The 22,467-nt window shown below is 53.9% G+C and overlaps 1 protein-coding gene across 8 annotated transcripts; it reads right to left on the bottom strand.

Annotated features, from left to right (window-relative positions):
• Nucleotides 1-641: 641 nt before the first annotated feature.
• Nucleotides 642-20,074, bottom strand: VEGFA (vascular endothelial growth factor A). 8 transcript variants are annotated; one of them, XM_042814143.1, is made up of 9 exons: nt 19,965-20,074; nt 14,580-14,631; nt 9,285-9,481; nt 7,471-7,547; nt 7,101-7,133; nt 6,787-6,933; nt 4,381-4,452; nt 3,114-3,245; nt 642-847 (listed from the first exon to the last, which is right to left on the bottom strand). In XM_042814143.1, exons 1-9 carry the CDS (start codon nt 20,028-20,030, stop codon nt 826-828), a joined length of 798 nt encoding a protein of 265 aa, XP_042670077.1. In that variant the 5' UTR covers nt 20,031-20,074; the 3' UTR covers nt 642-825. The 8 variants fall into 8 exon arrangements, 7 of the variants coding, with proteins under 7 accessions (XP_042670077.1, XP_042670094.1, XP_042670085.1 ...); XM_042814160.1 differs by lacking the exon at nt 3,114-3,245; XM_042814151.1 differs by lacking the exon at nt 4,381-4,452.
• Nucleotides 20,075-22,467: the final 2,393 nt, after the last annotated feature.

Below are 22,467 nucleotides of genomic sequence, written 5' to 3'. Positions count from 1 at the left end.
AGGCAGGTTATGAGACGAGTAAGGGCGAATGTTGGGGGAAGAGAGGGGAGGAGGAATCCTTGATCACGCAGACGGCCATTTCCTTGGCCTTTGACCCATCGCACCCTAGGATGCCGCTCTTTGGAACTCCCTGCCCATCCTCTCCGTCACCTCTCCTCCCTGTCCCAGGCAAGGAGAAGGTGGTTTGTGGTACAGCACACTCTACAGAGAAACAGCGGAGGCCGCACAGGTCAGTTAGAGTTAAGAAGTTTACACCCAGCGCTTCTATCAAGTCCAGTCTTAGCTTGTTTCTTATGCCCCAAGTAGCCCGCTTGTGTCCACAGCAGTCGAGTATTATCCAGTGAAGACACCAATAACATTAGCAATGTTAAAAAAAATAATCAGTATATATATATATATATATATATATTATATATATGTGTGTGTGTGTGTGTGTGGTTAAGATATACATATATGTATATATAGATGTGGTTAAAATATATATACATATATATATATGTATATGCATGTATACACACATATATATGTATGCATGGGAAAACCCATCAAATACACCCCTATAGTCTTCCTGGCTCTGTTATTTAGCAGCATGAAACAAAAAAAAAAAAATAAAATAAAACAGTTCAAAACCCAAAGGTGAATTCTGTGCGGCGGGTGCCTTGGGGAATGTTCCTTCCGGAGTCCATCGTCCGTACTGAAAGTGCTGTGCTCTACCGATCCTTCATTTTTAGGGTTCATTTGGATTAGTGTTTTGTTTTGTATTTTTCTGTCCAGGCGAGAAATCAGGCTCCAGAAACAGGGCTGTTCCCCCTTCTTTTCCGCTGCTCACCGTCTCGGTTTTTCACATCTGTCAGAGAGGAGAGGCAAGGAAAGAAAAAGAGAAGAGGTTAATGTTTGTGGCAGGGGAGCAAGTGGGGGAAGGGAGGGGAGGAAGGGAAGTGGCTGATGTTTTTAAGAGCACATGGTGTTAAGACATGGCATGACGTCACTGGTGGGGTGAAGTGCTGTGTAGTTGGGGCAGAGCAGCAGAGAGTCTCGACCCGTCAATGGGTCAATGAATTCTATTCCCCCAGGCTCACCTAGATGTGGGGAAGCACTGGTACAGGGGGAAATTTAGGAGTAGGATCAGAGGTCTCCTCATTCACAAGCTGAGTTGAGTGCCTTGTTTGCACCCTCTCACAACATGCACACATAGATACACGCATACACACAAGAACAAAGCCAAGCAATGCATGCAGAGAGACACACTCCCCCAGCTCCCCACCTAGCCTGTTATTTGGGTTGGAAGCAATACAGACAACAAAGCCTCATGCAGGCAAGAATTTTGCTGAAAAGAAAGTGCGTCTCGTTTCAGTGGCTGCCATGAGCAGAGGTTAGCACCAGAGGACAGCAGCAGAAGCAGCCTGAAGAAGCAGTGGGAGAAACGAAAAATTGCCCTCCCTTCTAGAACCCAACTCTAACTTCACAAGGAGATGAAGCAGGAGGAACTTCAGCTTAACCAGCTTTTTGTCTGGAAACAGATAACATACCCATTCTTAGGACTCCTTGCTATCTTTCTGGCCAACACACCAGCTCTGGAAACCTCCCTTAGTGCCAGTCATATCACCAAAAGGAGGGACTAGTAAAAGACACAAGTAAATCCCTTCTGCCATCACAACTTATTTGGGGCATTGTTTGTTTTTCTTTGTACTTTGTACTATTTCTCACTCTTCAAACTCTGCAAGGTAATTTCCAGTTACTCTGGGGATAGGATGCAAGACCAGGTGGAAAATAACAAGGTAAGGTCTGGTCTCACTCTCTGGGGGCTATAATCACTGGCAGGAGGGTAACTATCTAAGCTGCTGTAGTGTGGCCCCTCCATCAATTATTTTCCCCCTCAGACTGCAGCACCCCAGAAAACTTCTCTGTATGCAGAACAGTTTTAACTGCTCTGGCATTGCTAGATGTCTCCCTGGCTTTGGCACAAAGCACTTGCACATCTATTGGAGGCACACGCTGCCTGAAGCAGCCCTAGTCACCTAGCCAATTCCAGGCAGGCAAATGGATGCCTTCTCCATCAGGATGTAGCCAACAAAGGACCATGGATCTCTCTCCTTTATCTTTTATCATCCAGTCACTGCTCCTGCAATATTCTCCTGAAAAGAAGAAGCTCCTAGAGTTCTGTGAACTCAGTTTGGAGTAACAATCAAGGGTTCATTAGCAACTCCATCTTTATGCCACTCTCTGTAATAGGTAGGATAATCACACACCAGAGATGCACACATAGGTAGAGTGAGCCAAGAGATCCTGCTGAGCTCACCAAAGAGCTCAGGTGAGAACCAGGAATCAATTTCTGCACATCCATGTTATAGACTGGAGCATGACAGGTAATACTCAGGCAATACACACACACTGTGGATCTCTGAGTAGACAGTAACCACACAGTGTCTTTCCATCTCCCAGCTCGCATGTCTGAAATACAGACTTCTGCATGCCTCCACCTACAACAGGCTTATCCTTGCTGTATCCCACACCACAGCCCTGAATGCGGCCCCTCACCCCTCAAACCACAACTCTGGCTAAGACATGAAAAGAAGAACTTGTGAGTGCAGGGAAGAGGACAAGGTCCTCTCCCTGGCTTTTAAGAACAAAAAGGCGAATGAGAGTGTGGCCTGGCTTTTCTCACCCTGCACACAACAGAGCGCCCACAAGCCACACAGAAAGAGCTTGGAAGACAGGGGAGGTGAAATCTTAGCCAGCTAAGAAGGATTTGGCTTTGTACAACAGTAGCCTCAGAATTGCATACAAATAATGTACAGAAGGCTATAGACCCTCCCCATAGCTTCTGCAGCAATACGAACTCTTATTTTGTTCTGGGGGAAAGGAAATCTTAGGTATGAACACCCATCCCCATCCAAGTCCTGACAGCATATCAGAAACGCACAACCGCCCCCTGACACGGAGAATCTCTGTCCTCCTCTCAGTCCTCCCTCTGCCCTCTGGCCCATGTAGGACAGAGAAAAGAAGTGATCACATAGCACTGGTGCCAGAAGTCAGCAGGAAGCAAGCTCCCCCCTCTTTCTTTCTCTCTCTTTCTCTCTGTGTGTTTCTCTTTCATCCTTCAGGACACAAACCTGCAAGTGCGCTCGTTTAACTCAAGCTGCCTCGACTTGCAACGTGAGTCTGTGAATTTGCAGGAACATTTACAGGTCTGGGGATCTTGTACAAACAAGTGCTTTCTCCTCTCTGAGCAAGGCTCACAGTGACTGCAAAAAGGCAAAAGGAAAGATGTCTAAGCTACAGCGCTTCAGCAGAAAGAAAATACACATGCAACACCCTAAACATCAAAGCAATCCCCTTGCCCCCTCCCACAGCCCCCATGCTGCCCACTGGAGTGTCAAGGGCTGATGGGTTTCCAGCAGCACCCCATGAGCCCCAGGACATGGTCAGGACAGCATCCCCTTGCATTAGCGTAAAGAGAAAGAAAACAGGCTCTCTGCACAGTATTCACAAATGCTGCATTGGATCCTTTGGCACACACCACAGGGAGGAAGAAGGGAGAAGCAAGGATGGGAAGGTGAGAAGTCCCAACCAGCTACTGAGGAGTCAATGAGAGGCATTCTCTGAAATGGGCTGTTGGAGTAGAAAGAAGCCAGAGGCTGAACGAGATAAATACGCAGGGTCTGTCCCTGCTGGAAAGCAACTGGGCTCCAGCATTGTGTGCTTACACCTGCAGTCTGCACTGCCCTCCTTTCCGTGAGCCCCATCTCCACCTTGCCACCTAGGAGCCTGCCCTGAAGGACTGTGAATTTACAATGCAGAATTTTGTGAACCACCGTGAGAGAGAGCGAAAGAGACGGAGACAGGTAGAAAGAGGCAAGGAGAGAGAAGCCACCAAATCCAGCAGAGAGAGAGACAGAGAGCCCCCCCAAGTTCCCCGGCACCCCCTCTCCAGCTTCCCACCGTCCCACCTCTCCTCTCCGCTTGTGACTCCACCAGACACACACACACACACACACACACACACACACACACACACACACATGCACGGCAGGCACCAGCTCGTCTTCCACCAGCTGTCGCAGCGAGGGCACAAGGCAAGTGGAGGACAGCGCGGGACAGAGCTATAACCAAAGGAGTGGCAAAGAGGCGTGGGGCACCTGCCCGCGCTTCTTTGCCCAGGGGAAATGGTCACCGGTGATGATTAGAGAGAGCCGAGCAAGCCAAAGCCACCTTCCCTGAGACACCCTTAGTGCCAGAGCGGTGCCACCACCAGCATTGCAGGACCTGCAGCCCACCAGTGACTGGGGGGGAGGGTGTGATTCTGAGTGAGCAGCAAGCAGGCGGATTGGTTGGGGAAAAGGAGGGAAGAGAGTCTACAAGCAGAGGACACAAACGTACAAGCTGGGTGGTTTGTACCGGCCTTTCTTGCGCTTTCTCTTTTGACCCTTCCCCTTTCCTCGCTTTGATTTTCTGGAAGAAAAACAAAACAAAAAAAAACAGAGAAAGAGAGAGAGAGCAGGAAAGAGAGAGGGAGAGCAAGAGAGAAAACAGAAGAAAACGCAAGGAAGAAGAGAGAAAAAACACAGCCATGTGCCTTGCTGGGAGGGGAAAGCACATGAGGCAGGATTGGAGGGCAAGTCCTGGAGTGAAGCACAGACCTCCACCTCGCACACACACTCACTGGCCCTCTTGCAGCACCGCCACCAGCCTGCCCGCAGCCAAGCCAGCGCCAGGAACACAGCGTGCAGAGGCCACCTCCATGTGAGGCTCCGGCATCCACGAGCCTCTGAGGGTTACCCGCACTCCTGGAGAGGGGCAGTGGAGAGGGGAAGGGATCAGGAAGCCTGGTGAAAGCATCACACAACTGCAGCGAGCGCAGACAACCAGCTCTGGTGACAAGCTCAGGTTTACGCTGGCTGACATGGAGAAAAAGAGACCACCGTGATCTGATGGTGAGGAAGGGACACCCAGCAGCCCCACTGTAGGGATGGCAATCATCCTGCCACGGGATGGGAGCGATGGGGCCCTGGGCTCAGTATGCTGGGGACAAGGATTGAGGCCTGTTCTGAGCAGTGCTGCTGCATGGGAGCGGGGGACTGCAGCCTGAAAGCTCTGCTCACCCACCCTACCAGTGCCTGTGGCTCAGTGGACTCAGGAAGACCTCACTTTCTGCTCACGCACCCTCCAGCATCCTCTGTGATGAGCAACAGAGGATGAACAGGAAGGTCTAGCCCAGTCGGGACACACAGGAGATGAAAACTGCAAGCAGCTTTCAGATTTTCCTTTCTTTCCACCTCCATCCAGCCCTTCCCTTTGCTTTCCACATAGATCTGACAGACAGACAAACGGACGGAGCCAAAGCACTCTCTTAAAGATTCACCTGCTGCTTCTGATTTTTGGGCAGGAGCTGAGACAGGCAAGGGCTGGAACATGCAGGCATGGACACTAATCATGGATCTCTGCAGCCCACTGAGAGCACAGAGAAGGGGAGGCTGGAGCCTGCATTGCTCCTCGAGCTATATCAGCATAGCAACAAAGGACAGGCATGTGAGAAGGCCTTGGGACAAGCACCAGGGTTTGTCAGACTTATGAGCCCCACAGCAGCTCAGCAGCCTCCCTCCTTCCCCACTCTGCCTGGGGGCAGCACATCCTGGGAGGGAGCTGTTGAGGTGGAGCAGGGGGACAGAAAGGAACACCACAGGTGTTTCTTAGGCCTGCTCCAGTCTTCTTGATGGAATGTGTATCAGAGCATCAGCTCACTCCCAGCTGCTGCCCTACATGTCAGGAGGCACAGGGAGGTGGTGAGGAAGAAGAAAATCAATCTGAAGATGGAGATATATAACGGGACTTTCAAATCAGAACAAATCAAAGCATACCGATCTCTCCCATCCCTTCCCTTCCTTCCCCAGGGAGTGCAGAACCAGCAAAGAGCAGGCAAGGTGCTGTTAGAAGAGGAAAGGGAATGCAACGCAGTCTGGGCTGGCTGCTTCACCCACACCCCATCCTCACCAGAGCTCACACAGACCCAACTTGCACACCTTCAAACCACAGAGCCACGCAGATGACCATCCCCAACACGGTCCTGCACAGAGGGGAGCTTTGGCTGCACAGAGCCTGATGCAGCCACGAGCAGCTTTCCAGGGGGAAGAAGAGGGACTGGAAGGCAGCTAGAAATCCACAACCACCAGGAAAGGGGTGAAAGACGTTCTCTCTCACTCTTCCACTTGCTCTCTGTTTCAGCCTCATCTCCCAGTATTTACCCCTTTCCTCTCCAACTCCGCACCTCTATATGGCAGAGTCACTATCCCAGCCATGCGCAGTCCGGCTGACCCTCTTGTCCAGAGAGGTCACTTTTTGTCCATGTTGTTCCACGTTTTGTGATCGTCCCTGCAACTACTGCAGGACGAGAGCTTTTTTTTATCTCCTTTCCACAACCTTTTTACTTTGGGAAGGAAGGAAAGGGAAGGTTGTGCCTTAACCTTCTTCAGGTCACCAGAGCAAATCCATCAGCTCAAGAAAACTCTCTTGAAAGCCTCCACCAGGACCTCCACATCCTTTACATCCTCCCAGGCCCCCACCCAACCAAAACCAGCATCACATCGTGCATGGCATCAGTCCTGCCTCCACCAAGCCTCCACTGCCACCTCTCCCTGTAGCCAGCAGAGCTCCAACCCAAGCTGCTGTGAAAGAAGCGAGCAAGTTCTCACTCAAGCAGCAAGAAAAAAAATTAATAATGAAGAAAGGCAGCGATATGCAGTAACCAGAAACACCCCAGGAGGAGGCAAGGGAGAATGGGGGCTGCACCTTGAATCCATTCTGGTAGGACACACACGACGGGACTTCCCTGACTCAGGGTAAAGCATTAGGAATGACTGCCATGGCTGTGGGTCATGCAAGCTCCAGGTCTGGGGTATGTAGGAAGGACCATCAGATCTGGGTTTCTGTGCCCACCTGGAACGGATTCAGAGTGTTGCCCCATGCACTACCATATGCCATTTCCAAAAACACCTTCTCAAAGTAAGTATCTTCAACCAATCAAGGAAAAGGGCAGGGGGTGGTAGGGAGAAGAAATGCCAACCAACCACCAAAAGAGAAGGGAGAAAAACCTTGTCACTTACTTTTCTTGTTTATTTTTGACATCTTTCTTTGGTCTGTGAGGGAAGAGAGAACAAAGGCATCATTAAAAGGGAGCTTATCACATATGCTTCCAGTATTATCTCCAAATCCCACAAGTCCAGGGAAGGACATGTACAGCTGCCCTCCTGTTGCACCTCACCAAGGCCGGAAGACCCCAGGCTGCAGGCTAGTATTGTCCACCTGTCATATCTAGAGATGGAGGTGCCTCATGAGCAAAGCAGCTCTTTTCCAGGCTCTGTCATCCCACTGAAAACCAATTGTGGAGACAACGGTCTCAACACAATGGCAGAAAAATAGAAAAGGCTCAGAATAAGTTAATTGCAAGAGGAACCAGTGCTGCTCCATTCTCACCTGCAGTCACATTTACTGTGCTGTAAGAAGCTCATGTGCGCTATGTGCTGACTCTGATGGGGTTTAATTCTCGCGATCTGGAATGAAAGAAACAGAGAGGGTCACTGCCCATTCACTATTTGTATTCATGACTCCAAAATCAGTCCACTGCCCAGCAAAAGCATTTTGTACTCCAGGTGCTCCTGGGAAAAGCATGGCAGAGTTTGAGCTAGCTCTGATGCCCTGTTCTCCCAGTCAGGGAAGGCCTTTGATCACAAGCAAGCGGCAACACCAGTCTCGTGCCAAAGCTCTGTTTGCTCATGCATGCAAGGTGCCAGTACTGGTGGACTGCCTTGGAGACAGGCATGGGAGAGGGCGTAACACCACAGTAAGAGTCTCACTGAGCAGTCAGCCCTGGTCAATACTAGAAAGACAGTGATGGAGCATCCAGACTGCTCTCAGACAGAGGCAGGCTTCAGCCTAAAGCAAAGTCCCAAAGCAAAACCTCCACATCCAACTAATTTTCCCTAAGCCACCACTCATTCCTGGCTGGCATCTCGTTTTCTCTCTGAGACGACACAAAAAATAAATCTGGTGCTCTGTGCTTAAAACACCCCTGCAGAGCCAGACTTTGCCTAGCCCCCAGCTCAATGTGCCTCCAGGGAAGCTGCATTAGAAACTCTGCATGTACTGTCACAGCCTCTCAACCCAGAACCTGGCTGGACCACTAGCTCTAGCATTAGCCACTGAAATGCCTGTGACCCTTTACAAGCATGTGGGCATGCCAGTTGAAACCTGTAATTCAGCAAGGAAAGGTAAGAAAACCACCCTTAGTTACACTGTGCTAGTAGGCTCTGACCCAAGCAGGAGCTTGCAAGTGGAAAACCAATACAGGGGAACCACAGAAGGACACAGACAGATTCTCTCCTGAAGTTCAAACACAGCTGAGGTCACAAGTGAAAAACACTGGCTAGTAATCATATAGTCCTGCAAGTCTCTCATCCATTTAAAAAACTGATGGCAATATTTACAGGTCCCATTCAAGAGGGTGAAAGACATGTGGGAGCTACAAGTCAAGTACTTGGTGCGAGCACCATGCTGTATACAAGCTGGGACCCAGGCTGGCAAAGGCAGTGACAAAGCTCTCTAAGCAGAGTCTCTAAGCCTTCCCCATGTGCCCAGACTTCACTATCACAGTCAGTCTGTCTCTTCCAAGAAATGAATTACGCAGCCTCCAAATAAAGGAGGAGTACGCCTAGAGGCAGAAAGGCTTTTCCACTTGACACTGAAGCAGAGTTTTTCTTAGAGACCCTTCCCACCCCTGCTGTGCCAATGTAGCTAATGACCCAAATCCTCTGCTCTGTTGGTAAAGGCTGACCTCGCATGCCCTCCGGGAGGGAGTACTGGCAGGCTTTCCCCTTTCTGCACTACACTGCTGCCTTGAAAGCAACAGCTGTGTGGACCAAATGCAGAGTTAAGGTAGAGCAAGGGCCTGGGGAGCATCTTTTTTAGGGCCTCAGAGCTACAGCATCAGCAATGGGCCTTTGTGTTCTCTAAGGTAAGTGCCTCCTTTGCATAGTCCTAGCTTCTGTATTTGAGCACCAATGAGCATCAGAGCCACTGAAAAACAGATTCTCTTTTTAGCTTTGCATATAGACAGGCAGCTCACTTTTCACCCTTGTGCTGTGTAATGCTGGATGCGAGGATCAGGAAAGAGGTAAGCCCTCTTGATCTGACAATTTCCAGTTCCCTAGGGTAGGCTGCTCTTTGAGTGGCTGTGATGGGTGACTTGCTTACTCCACCCAAGCATGCCAGCTTGCAGGTTGGGCCCTCACCTCCATCGTGACGTTGTACACATCCACAGGGACACATTCTAGGCCCTCATCGCCGCAGCAACCCGCACATCTCATCAGAGGCACACAGGATGGCCTGAATATGTACTCCACCTCATCAGGGTACTCCTGGAAAATGTCCACCAGGGTCTCAATTGTCCTGCAGAAGCTGCGCTCGTAGACTTCCAGGAATTTGATAACTACAGGGAGGAATGGAGGGAATAAGTTAATGCAAACTCAGCTCAAGAATGTCTAGTTCTTTACCCCTTAAAAGCCAGACAGTTGTAACACATCTACCCTATACTCTTCACTAACAGCCTAAGTCCTTTCTTTGTCTCTGCCCTACACACACACACACACACACACACCCTCCCACCCACACCCCAAACGAAGTGGGGAAGAGGAGACAGCCTCTCCCTGACACTGCTTTAGGGCACAGACATGATGGACCAGAGAGGTTTACTGATTGGATTGGCTCTCCCTGACACCATGCATCCAAGGTGCCTCCTCCCCTGCCATCCCCGATACATTCAGATATGCTGCCACCAAACATATCAGCTCAGCCGAAAAGCACCAGAGGCTGCTGCATATGATCTGTGCTCTGGATTAAGAACCCTCACTGATTCATCTTTTACCCCCTTTCAAAACAGCCAGTTGATGCCCCAGCGGGTTTTAGAAGGCAGGGGTATGTAAGCCAGAGGAAGAAGCATCCCTCTCACAGACCCTGGCACAGAGACCCTCCTGAGAATGAAGAGATGGTTCTGAACAATGCATCTATGTGGCTTCTTTCTTCCCAACAGACACCTCTTTTGCCCATGCATAACATCCACCTCAAGAGGCCACCTTCAGAATCACCTGCCGCAGGCAGGCAGGTCACAGCCCCCGTGTCTCTACATCAACCGCTTTCTCAAAACAAGGAACTGAACCACCCACTGGGAGACTCAAAGCAAGACCACAGTACCCCCAGGATTAACTAGACCACATGCTTGGCTACCGAACCACAGTAAGGCCACGTGGGAGGGGAAACGGGGTGGATCTGCCATTATCCCCTGCCTTTCCTCTGAATGGAGCAAACACTGACTGCTTGCGATCTGCACCGATTTCACAAGCGTTTCTCAATGTTTCCCAGTCTCTTGCCAAAGCTTCGTCTTGCTGCTTGGTCAAGGGTTGGAGAGATTTAAAGAGATGAGAGATAGGAGAGATAAGCACACACGCACAAAACCCAGCTGCTAGCACACTCCTGCAAACAGCGGGTACCTGGAGCCCCCCAGGCCTCCTAGCTCTAGCAGCATGCAGGCAAAGGAACATGGCTCAAACGGTGCAGAGGAGAAGAGTACGCACAAAGAGGGAGTACCTGCCCCACGGTGTTACGCACTATAATGATCCACCTGTACAGCATACAGAGTCCTACAGCACCAGCATTGATAACTGAGTGATAAGCGCAAGTGCTTGCATCATGGAAAAAAAATGGTCTCCGGTAAGCATTTCTAAAGCGCCCTAAACTGGCATAAAGGTTACTCTGCCACACACACACACACACACAAAAAAAAAAGCAAAAGCTGTAGGGCTTGGAGCTCAGAGCCCACAGTTAATTGTTGAAAGTTAATTCGAGGTCATGCAGAGCTGACAGTGCCACAGTGCTGAGAGCGGGTACAAGAAGGGAGGAGCTCCCATCCAGAGAGTCTGAAGTGTCAGTGAGCGTGAGCTACTATTAAAAGAGAAAGTGGCTTATGAAAAGAAAATGTAGCCTGGCAGGCACAGACTGCTTGCTGGTATTCCTAGCCTAAAAGACAGCATGCTTCTGTTCCCTGTCCTTCCCTCCCTCTTCCTTCTTCCCCTGACTGCAGTGTGCCTCTTGTCCGTCCGTCCTCCTTCCATCCAGTCCACGCTACCTCCTTCCTGCTCCCCTTCAAAGTGACCCTACTCACTGCCCATGTTCCAGCAAGTTGAACAATTTAATATGTGGGAAATTCTGCGGGCACAATGACAGCTACTGAACTGCACTGCTGATTATTCACACTGTGCCAGCAGAAAGGATCTGGGAACCCTGGCAATAAAGGCACAGCTCTGGATAGAAATGCTTGTGGACTGACTGCATGGGGAAGGAGGAGAGCAAGGCGGGAGGGGAAGCAAAGGTTACCTGTGCAGATCAAAGGCTGCTCACTGAATTTGGCTGAGATATAAAGAGGCAGAAACCAAAACCAAGAATAAAACTAAAGTGAAACTGATTCAGGTCTGCTATGCTCTCTGAATGTTTACACTGCGCAAGCAGCTGGATTATACCATCGAAACTGCACTATAGATTGGCCACAGAAAAAAAAACAACACATCTGAATTTTTCTGCAGAGTTTTTTAGTTTCTTGGCTGCACCCTGCTAGCTGTCCTCGAGATCTGGGAGATAGAACAGGATCAATTGCCTCCCATGAACAACGCAGAGTTTTCGCTTTTACATTAATGCACACTGATCTTCCAAAGCTGCAATCAGCCTCTGGATAGGAAGCGGGGACTCCTTCTCCAGCTGCCTGTCAGATCTCCTGCCGCCAAAGGTGCACTGCCCTGATCCTGCTGCACACAGAGCATTCACACGGAGACTGCAACGCTTCACAGTCCATTTGCACAGCTACAGCTGAGCACATGACTGAGGTACAGTCATCTCTCAAAGCCCTGCCCCTGCTACGCTTACTCCTATGCACCAGGAGTCATATTCCACACTTTGCCGGGCTGATTCAGTCCATGCCTCCTTTCCATTGGTCGTGTTGGGGACGGAAGGACGTCTGTTTTTGATGGGAAGAAATGGGAAGGTCACTGAAGGACTAATGCCGTTTGTCCTGCTCCCCTCCTGCAATTTGGGCCTCAGCCCATGTTAAAAGTTAATCCCGCATTTAACACACACCCCTAACCTGTAACACTCCTCCAGATTTGAGTCAGAGGTTCTTCTTTGTGAATGGAGAGAGAAGAAAGGTGAAAACCCAGCCAGGGTCCACATTAACTCTTCAGGGCAGACACAGCCATGGCAGGTGGGATTGAGTCCAAATTTGGAGCAGACGAGTGGGAACAAGCGAGACTAGAAAAGGAGCAGCTCTATGATCATTTTGCCTTCTTTTCCGTCAAAGGCTCTGCAGCAATATAGACACACTGTTCTTTTAAAAATAAGAGTGCAGCCACAAGTGCTGGTGGTTTCCTTTATTTATACCAGAAAATCTTTGCTCGTGGAACAAACAAAGAGTGTTTGTCTGACTCCTCTACAACTTCCTGTGCCACAGAACATGTGGAAAGCTCTCTGGAGCACAAAAGGGTAGGGGGTGAAGCTAAAATTACACGCTCCAATCAGAGCAAGTTCATCCCAAACAAAAATCTGTTGCTGCTTGCAAGCACAAAATGGCCAAAGACACAAAATCACCTTTCCTGCCGACCCCAAAGGCTCCAGGAACACTGGTGGAAAAAGGCACCGTGGGACTGTCCTCCTGCAACATAGGCACATCGACGGCTCCTCTTCAGAGAGGATAAACTGAGGTACTGAGAGCAGACCTCCAAGGTCATCCAGCAGGACAGGAGCAGAGCCAAGAAGGTAATGCCAAGAGTCCTGACTTCTTGCTCACTGATGTATTTGCATCGCAGGGTCAGGAATAGCACCAAGGCAATAGCACTGAAGTCTCACTGCTCACACTGCTAGATCAACTTCTCCCCTGCTCCCAACCGCCTTCCTGTGCCAGGGAGTGACACTCCGCTCAACTCATCCCCTCCCCAGGAAGGTAACTGGTCACAACAAATGGCCAGATGAGGATACTGCCTCTTTTCTACCAACAGCAGAGTGACTGGTTACCAAAATAAGCCTCACAGCAGGCTCCATCTTGATCCCTCTGAAGTCACTGAACCTTCTTCTGTTGACTTCAGCAGGAGCAAGGGTCAAGCACAACACACGGCAGCCCGCCAGCAAATCAGAAATTTCGGCCATGCAAAATGGACACCTATCCCAAACAGGCTGCCACAAACCTCTGGCAACACACTCACAGTCTGTCACACTAATAAAGTTACAGAAATTGAAATCGAGTGCAACAAAAAAAAAAAAAAAAAAAAAGCCAATCTGGACCCACACTGCTAGAGCCCTCTGCTGACCTTTGGCTGGAATAACGCTGGAGGTCACAGCCCATGGGGGGACCCTTCACCACAGCCACACCAGTGAGGGCTCTGCTCAGCCACGGAGGCAGCAAGGAAAGTGCAGTCAGGATGGCCTTAGAGCAGCTGATGATCACCCAAGCCTGAAGGCTCTGATGTCCACAGTCAGATTGTAATTCGGAATACGCATTCTCCAAAACACCTAAGCTTGTGTTTCCTTCTTGTGGAGACATGGCAGTTATTTTACTGATCACATCCCTATGTGACAGGGCCCTGCTGACACCCACCTTACCATTCTACTCCTAAGAACTGGACTGCCCGCTACCCTGCTGCTGGCCTAAAGGCTGTGGAAGCCAACTGGCTGCAACATGTGGGGCAAGGGACATGCAGGGGGCATCTCCCACTGACCCAGAAGCTGCCCACTCTTCTGGCCCACACACACATCTATCCACAGGCACAAACCAGCACTGCAGAGGGCTTATTTTGGCCTTGAGGCAGCCAGAGTGGCACAAAAGCAGCACGCTTCCCCAGCAGGCCATATTCTTGTCTCTGCTGTGCTGCTATAAAGCCGAACCTCTGGGATCAGAGCCCTCTGTGCCTCACACCAGAGTAAAAAGGTGTTATTTCTCAAGCCCGACTCTGCACACAGCAATAGCCCAAGCGGGGGCAGGTGGCCCTGTCAGGAGGGCCAGACCCACAGCCTGGTGCTGGGTGCTGCTGGGGCCTTTGTTCAGGATCAGCCCTGGCCGGCCGGGCACCCCCAGTGCCTGCGGGGAAGAGGCAGGCAGCGAAGATGACAAATCCCTTCCTACGGAACTGTGGCGAATTCCTAGGAGGCTGTTCGCAGCTACTCAGCTCTTTGTGTGCGTATATAAATATATATATATATATATATATAAATGAGCGCGCGTGTGTGCCCGAGCGCACGCACGCACTTCTCGCAGTTATGGGAGGCGTGAGGAGGGCTGGGCCGGCCCCGCCGCCCGCCCCGGCTCCAAGGCTGCCCAGCCGCTGCCCCGCGGCCTCCTCGCGCCCAGCACCGCGCGGGGTTTAATGGCGGCGCCCCCACCCCGCGCCCCGCGCCCCGCGCCCGCCGCCGCTCCCCGGGAGATGGCGGTGTTGGCCGCCCGGGCCTCCTTCCCCCGAGCCCCCCGCCCCCGAGGGAAGCCGCCCCGCGCTTACCTTCATTGGGCTTCCGCTCCCCATCCCCCAGGGCCGGAGCAGCCTTCGACAACTGCGAAGAGAACAGAGAATCGGTCACGACGCGGAGCCGTCACGCCGGGCCGCGGGGAAGGGAGGGTGGGGTTGGGGTCCTGGGCCTGCCGCCACCGGGCAGCCCCGGAGCGAGGCCGTCCCCGGCGGCGGCACAGAGAGACCTTTTGTTCTCCCCGCGGGAGCCGAAAGGAACGAGCGCACCGCAGGGCTGCTGCGGGGCCTGGGCCAGCGGCCGCCCTGCCCGTCTCCTCTATGGCCTCCTCTATGGCCTCCCCGCCACAGAGCCGAACGGGCAGCGGGGAGGGCCGGGGGGGGGCGGAAGGGCTGTCGGGTGCCGAAGGGTGCTGCGCCCCTCTCAATGTCACCCACCGCTGTTGGTGGCCACAGAGCTGTCGCTGCCTGGCCCATGACAGGCGATGAGCTGCGAGGGCACCGCGTGCTGTGACACCCCACAGCGTCCCTCCTCTCCCTTGTGATAGATACAGGCTGGTGTGACACTTGGCACCGTCACCTAACGGGCCCAGCCTCAGCACTGAACAAGTCCCGAGCTCTGCACTCGCTGCCCTGTTGGGACAAGGGGCATTTCCTCAGCGGGATAGGCAGTAGGCAACCCACCCCCAGACTGAGTTGGAGCAGGGTTGCATCACTTTGCTAAGGAAGTGGTTTTTTTAATTCCAGGTGTAACAAAAACTCCACTCTTCCTGCTCCGCGCGAGGGTTGGAGCTCTGACGTAACTTTCCAGCCAAGTCAGGTTTCCCCCTGCTGTTCTGTTCTGTACCAAAACCAAAACGCTCAGGTTTCTTCACTTCTGCAAAGTATGTTGCCACCTGCGTGACGCCATCCACCCCAGAACCTGCTGCATTTCAGCAAGCAGGCACACACAAAATACTGCTTCATCAGCAATCTGCTATATTTAAGCCTACAAAAAGGTCTTCTGATCTCACAGCTGGAGACAGGGCTGAACGGACCAGGCAAAGTCCACCTCGGGCTCACAACGGGAATTTGCCATCTACAGCCTTCTCAGCAGCCCTGTCCACAGCCTGGAGTGTCAGCTTTGAAGAGGAGGAGGAAAGCGAGCCGGCAGAGCCCCTCTCTCAGCCATTCCTTTGTGTCTGTGCACAGTTCCCTTTGTTTAAGGTCCCCCTGACCAAACTCCTTGCTTCTCCTTTCTGTTAACATCCCTCTGTACCTGAGCGTAGCACGCTGGTCCAGGCCTGAGCCACTCCATTGTTATATCCCTGCGAGGAGAGCTTGTGTGCCTAACCTCAGTGCTGTGATAACAGTTTAAAAAGCAGGTTCCTAGGAACAATTTCATCCCTGAAGTGTGAAGGTCACTGCAACAGCGCAAACAAAATGGAGGCAGCAGAGGCTGCAGCGGCCTTCCAGAGCGGCTCAGCGCCTGAAGATCTATGGGTCAGAAGGAAAACCGCTTCAAGGGCAGAAAAGCCTCAATTCACATCATAGCACAGGAAAGCAATCACGAGCCAGGTCAGTCTATCCAAGTCACAATGCCCCCAAGACCTTTTGCTGAGGGATTTCTGGTTCACACACCAGGTGACCGTGATGGACTGAGCAGAATTAGCTCTGAGACACCTTGAGGGTCATGCTGTCCCTTCTTGGTGTGAGGCTGCCCAGCCTGCTGCCAAGCCCCCTGCCTCCCTGCACGCACACACACACGTGGTGCATGGCGGTTGGGAAGCAGACAGAAGCCACACACTTTCACTGCTGATCTGCACGTGGCTAGCACCTCTCCCTGCCCAGGGTGTACCAGTGCAGGAGCCAGCCCTCTCCCAACCATCACCTACACCTGGGTCACAATTCCACCCACAGATGTGAAATGAGATGGATATGGAGCCTGCCAGGAGTGGGGCAACAAGGCTGCTGTGCTCCCTTGGCAGAGCTCAAAGGGGACCTTCTCCACAGATACACAGAACTATCACTAACATACAGTTAGCTCACCAGGGCAAGAAACTTCTCTGTCCTTTGGGCACTGCCTTTCACTAACGCACGCAAAGCCTATCTAACAGCAGATGAGGCAGGGGATTCTGCCTCACTCTAAACCAGGCTGCTGCATATCACAAAGGGCAATGGGAAACCAAAGCATTCCAAGGGACAAACGGGCCTAGAGTGCCCTTCGGTGGGAGCCTGAAGGTCACGCTCTCCTCTGCTGTCTTTTGGAATTACCCAACAGCTCTGTAACACGATTTCTTTCCAATAGATTTTCAGCATGTCACAGAGGTGTGGAAGCAAGCCCTGGGCTCAAGAGCGGGAAGCTCCTTTTTGTGCCCTTTGCAGGTCACAGCAAATACTTGTCCTAAAGCGGGTCAAAACCCTCCTGAAGAAATAATCGTATTTCACACCTCTGTACCTGCACCTTCCCGTTCTCCCTTTCCTCCCAGTTCCAGTATGGAGCAAGTTATTCTCTAAAGGGAGAGAAAAGGTTAATGAAGCTGTTCCTCCCCAGCCATCGCCCCCCTCGCCAACACCACCAGCACTCTTTCTCTCCCTTCCCCTCCCCCTAATCTGTGCAGCCTCATTAAAAGAGCTTTGTAACTGTTTAGGACTGGAACAAACAATCCATCCACTCTAAGAGGGACTCTGGGACAGGAGTTAATGCACTTTTCGTCTTAGGCGCTAGAAATTCTTCTCAGCGGTTTCTACTTAAGCAGGGAGCTCTCGCTGCTCTCCCTCTCCATTGTGCACACAGCCAGAGGTCAGTAATCCCACAAACGGCCAGCGCAGTGCGGGCACCCTGATACGGAGCAGGACGGACGGGGGATCCCACTTGGGTTGCTCAGGCATCTGTGAGCCCCTCTGTGGTGTCAGCACGGGCTCCCCTGCTCCCACATGAGCCCTCCTCCTTCCCCATAGGAGTGCTATGGGGAAGGTGACCGCTGTGCACGGGCGGCTGAGGGGCTGCGGAGCTCCTGGCGCGGCCTGGTGCGGAAGCAGGCTGAAGGCAGCACGGCGGGTGGGTGTGTGATCATTAGCAGTCTGGTCACAGGCGCGCTCTCCCTCCCTGTGTGTCTGAGCGCTGCCTGTTCCCTGTGGCAATACAGCTGGTAGGGCCAGGTCCTTCCACATCTCAGGGAAGGGATAGGTTCCCAGAGCCCCATCGGCAGGGACCTGCCATCACTACAGCTGGACAAAGCCGATGGGGAAGGAGCCGCTGTCCCCCGTATCTCTAGGAAACGGGGACACCACCGCGGCCTCCTGGAGCCCACGGGAGCTCAGTACTGGCGAGCAGCCGGGAGGGTGGCACTGCAAAACCGCCTCTTCCTCCCTCTCCCGCACAGAAGGGCTGTGGCCACACGTGGAGGCAGACACCTGTGGCATCGGCACCGCCCAGCCCACACCGTGACACACTTCCCACCGTCCCGGGAGCAAGCGTGCCAACCCCTCGGTGAGGAGCCATCTCTTAGGCAGAGGAGCACTGATCTTCCTGTGTCCCTCCTCCTTCACCCTTGGGAAAGCCGCCGGACACGCGCCTGACCCTGCCTTCCTGCCCAGCCTCTCCACAGCTCTTCTTTAGTCCTTCCCAACGCGCCTGACTAGCTAGATAGGTTTTATTCCATATGACAGCCTGATTAACAGCACCGGTAAATACTATTACCAGAGCACAAAATGAAGAGCGGCACTTTCTGCCGTGCCCAGAGCCACCATCAGGGTGCCTACGTGAGACCCACTGGCATTCCCAACATCCCGACCATCACCGTGGCGCCCGAGAGGCCCACAGACAAATAAGGACAGAACCGAAGGACAGACCTTACCGTTCATCCGTCCAAGCACTCGCACGGCCCGCATCATCCCACTATCTGCGCATCTCACAGTCTCACGCGGATTTACCCTACAACACCTCCCACTGCTCCACATTTCCCACACCACACCATAATTTTTCCCCTTTCTTTTCACATCATACCATCCTTCAACCCAGGAGAACAGGCTTTTGCATGGCCCCTGCAGACAGACAGACCCAAACCCTACCTGATCTGCAGCTTCGTCTCCGGGGAAGAGGAAGGGGAGGGGAGAAGGCGCAAGGGGAGGGTTGAAGGGTTTTATCACCGGACACGGACTTGTCTAACCCACAGCCAGGGAAGAGATGCTACTCTCTTAAGATTATGGAGGAGGCAGCGGGCAGAGGAGCCCCATCTTAGCTGATGATGGAAAAACTCTTGGAGGGTGGAAAGAATTGTCCCATGAGGCAGACGTGGCCGCCAGGCTGCACGGCGCAGCTCTGTGACACGCTCAGATGGGAGCTGAGCCTTGGTTCCCATCCAGCACTGCCCAACGTGCGGCTGTCACCGGGGAAAGTGGAGATATAACAGGCGAGAAACAAAGCGTGCGGAGCCTGCCTCCAATTCCATCTGAAATGGCTCCTAATTGGGGAGTTACCTTCCAGCATCCATGCTGAACAAACAATGTGAATAACTGAGCAGCTTGCAGGCGACCTTTATTTTCATGTCTGTGGGAAATGATGTGGCCCATATTCCCTGCAAGAGCAGAGGAGCAGTGCGGGGAGCATTGGCCTCTTACAGCCTTAAACATAATCCATGCCTACCCGGCGCACAGCCACTTTCACGTGGGCACTCTGTCTAAACCCCTTAATATCTCTTGGCAACACAGCCCTCCGGACTCCAGAAACAGATAGATTTATAGGGCAGGTTTGCACACAGCGCTGCCTTTTAGAAACAAAACAGAGAAAGAAAAAGGAGGAAGAGTTGGTCTCTAATCGCTCAGGAATGACAACGAGGCAAAAGTAAAAGTGACCAACGAGGAAGAGAAGGGAAAAACGCGGGGTTTTGTAATCACGGTGCCAGAGATATGTATTTTGGAAAAAAAAAAAAAAAAAAAATCAATCTGGAAAAAAATCAGGATCCATTTTGTCCTCTTTGATCTTTATTTGTTTTTCCAGCGAGGTATTTTGAACTCCGCTCGGCGGCACGAACCCGAGCCGGGACCCAAGGCAAATACGGCCGAACACCCTTTTGCAATGTCAGGAGACCGGGGGACGGGAGGCGAGGCTGATGCAAGAAGGCAGCGCGCTGCCTCCCTGCCCCGCGCCCGGCCCCGCGGCCCCACGGCCACTCCGCGGGGAGCCCCGCGCCGGGGGCGTGCATTGCGCGCACACGTGCGCGGGCACTCCGCGCGCGGCTCCCGGCCGCTCGCCCCCCGCCGCAGCCCCGCACACGCACCCGCACACGTGTGTGCGCGCCGGGCGCCCCCCACACACCCCGCCGCACGGGAGATGGGCAGGTGGGAGGCAAAGGGAAGGCGGGGGGAGAGAGAGAAGGGACGAAGGGGAAAAGTCCCTCCCGCACAAAGCCCCGTCCCGCCGCCGGCCCCGCCGCTTACCTCCGCGCTCTGCAGATAGAGCAGCGCCGCCAGCCCCCAGTGGATCCAAGTGAGCAGAAAGTTCATGGTTGCCGGCGCACGCCGCGGAGCGGGGCCCGCCGCACTCCGCCTCGCCGCCGCGCCGCCGCTGCCGCCCCGCTGCCGCGCTCTCGCCCGCGCCTCCTCCGCGCCCGCCGCCTCCCGGGCGCTGCGAGGGGCTCCGGGGGAAGGAGGTCTCCTCTTCGGGGTCTCCGCTTTCACCCCTCCATACGGCCGGCTCTCCGCCGGCCGCCGCTGCCGCTCTCGGTGGGCGCTCCGCAGGGCCGAGCGCAGGCTCCGCGGCCGCCCCGCCGCCGCCCGGCCCCCGCCGCCGGGCAATCCGAGCTCCACAGCGGCGCCCGTGCGCGGCCGCTCTCCCGGCGCCGGGGCAGGCAGGCACCCGCGCCGCGCTCGCTCTCGGCTTCGCGCACTCGCCACGAAGTTTGCGCGGAAAGTTTCAATGCATCTCTTTCGCTGCGCCCCCTCTTCGCGGCGAGCCGGGGTCGCCTCCCCCGGGGGAAGGAAGGGGCTGAGCCCGAGCCCGCTCCGCACGTCGGGGTGGCGGTGGCGGAGGGGGCGAGCGGACCGCCTGCCTCCTGCCCTCTCTGCCTCTCTCTCTGCGTCCACCGCTTTGAAAATCGGAATAGTAACAGGAAAAAAAAAAAAAAATCCAAACTGGCTAGAGAGGGAGGGAACGGGGCGGGGGGAGGCTCTGCAGGAAAGGGAGGGAAAAAAAAATCCCAGCGGATCAAAGTATAGGTGGGGAAAAAATAAATTAAACGAGAGGATAAAGCACGGCGGCAAGCCAACAGCAGGTCCCGGTGCCGCGCACGGCTCCTCCCGCGGCGCGCTGTCCCCCGCCGGCGCGGCGTGCGCTCCTCGCCCCCGGCACCGCGGCAGCCGCGCTCCGCGCTCTCCAGCGGCGGCTTCGCGCAGCGCCCGCTCCCCGCGCAGCGCCCGCCCCACCGCCAGCTGCCGGCGCTCTGCAACTGCTCGGCGCGGCCGCGGGGAGAGACGCTCCGGAGAAGTCCCACCCTCCTCCTCGGTCCCCTCCCTCCTCTCCACCCATCCCTGTTACACGCCGGGCGAAACGGCGACGGAGCGCAGGGGGTTGCGGCCCCCTCCGCCGTTCTTCCCGCCCGCCTCGCTCCGGACCGAGGTTCCCGGGGTTCCCGTGCCGCCCCTCTACCCGCGCCGCCTCCCCCCGCCGCCCCGCGGCCGCCGTCGTGCCCCGCCGAGGGATGCGCGTTCGGGTCAAAATTCACCTCGTCCGTGGGAATCGCTCCAAAGTCCAGCGGGGCCGTTTGCGGGGAGGGGGCAGCGAGGGACGTTTGCCGTCCCAGGCTCCGGCCGGCCCCCCGAGGCCTCCGCTTTTCAGATACGGTGATTTCTCGGCACTTATGTGCTAAAGGGGAGGGGGCAACTCGGCTGGGTTTGATCCCCTTTATCCAAAGATAGTCGCTAGGTGGAGGGGCCTGCCTGCACCGAACGCCCGTGGTGTTCCACTGGGCGAACCCCATCACGCTTGCTGGGAAGGCGTTTGAAGGGCAAAAAGGCAGCTCCATCTGCGGGGTTACCGCAACATTCCGCGGCCGAGCTCCTTTGCTCATGTCCCCGCAGCGTTGCCCTGCACGTGACATAGCAGCTCCACGCGCGTGTCGGCACGCAGAAATGTCCCTCCTGCCGCCACCCTCCGCAGGGCGGGCACCCGGAGCTGGGGCTGCACGACGGGGAAGGCACGGTGAAAGACAAGGCCGTATTACCGCTGGGAAGCAGAAGGTATTCCAGCACCGTGCCACAGCTCTGCGATACAGGCAAAGCGTTGGCTCTATAGAGGCACCTGCTGGCTGAGGGGAACAGACGGAGCAAGCAAACAAAAAAAAAAATATATCAGTCTTTGATTTCGGCAGATCTTAGACCTGTTCTCCACTTTGTTCATATTTAAACACGAATAAAATGTTCTCCTTGGTACGGGGCAGGGAGATGTGCCCATCCCCTGGAAGGCCGGGAGGTGAACGCGGGCTCTGCCTGGCCCCATCAGTTCCAGCCCCAAATGCCCCATGCAGCCTATGGTGCCACGCGTGCGGCCACCCCCTGGGTTTCTCCCCCCCTGGGGACAAACCCAGCCTGGAGAAGGACCTAGGCCTTCAGAGACCACTGAGGAGGGGTGGCCTTTGTTCAGGCATTGCAAAAGAATCCTTTCTCATTTGCTCTCTCTTCTCTCTTGCTTTTTTTTTTTTTTTTTTTTTTTTTAGAACTAATTGTTGCAAAGAGTCTCTGAAGAAACAAATATCTGTCCAAAACAACTGGAGTTTCCCGTATTCAGACTGCGATTGCCAAAAAGCGTCCTCCAAGAGATAGGAAGGCTGCGTGCATCCCCCAGAAGAGCAGAGGGGATGTTTAGTTGCTGAATGTAATGCCAAATGGGAGATCCTAGGGGCAGGGGTTGCTTCTGGCAATGCCACAGTTCATTGCAAGCAGCTCT

The sequence above is a fragment of the Centrocercus urophasianus genome, unplaced genomic scaffold (genome assembly GCF_019232065.1).
Source record: "Centrocercus urophasianus isolate 14NV4802_14NV808 unplaced genomic scaffold, USGS_Curo_1.0 seq_10, whole genome shotgun sequence".
Taxonomy (NCBI): Eukaryota; Metazoa; Chordata; class Aves; order Galliformes; family Phasianidae; genus Centrocercus; species Centrocercus urophasianus.
Note: the sequence above shows the minus strand (reverse complement) of the source record. Positions and strands in the feature narration are given on the sequence as shown.

What these genes read in the sequence shown, in the direction of transcription:
- VEGFA (XM_042814143.1), bottom strand. Translation starts at nt 20,030, where the DNA reads ATGAACTTTCTGCTCACTTGGATCCACTGGGGGCTGGCGGCGCTGCTC. An exon ending in GTCAAAAATAAACAAGAAAA is followed by an intron (nt 6,934 to 7,100) that starts GTAAGTGACAAG and finishes AATCCGTTCCAG; the next exon opens with GTGGGCACAGAAACCCAGAT. An exon ending in TTAAACGAGCGCACTTGCAG is followed by an intron (nt 848 to 3,113) that starts GTTTGTGTCCTG and finishes CCTCTCTGACAG; the next exon opens with ATGTGAAAAACCGAGACGGT.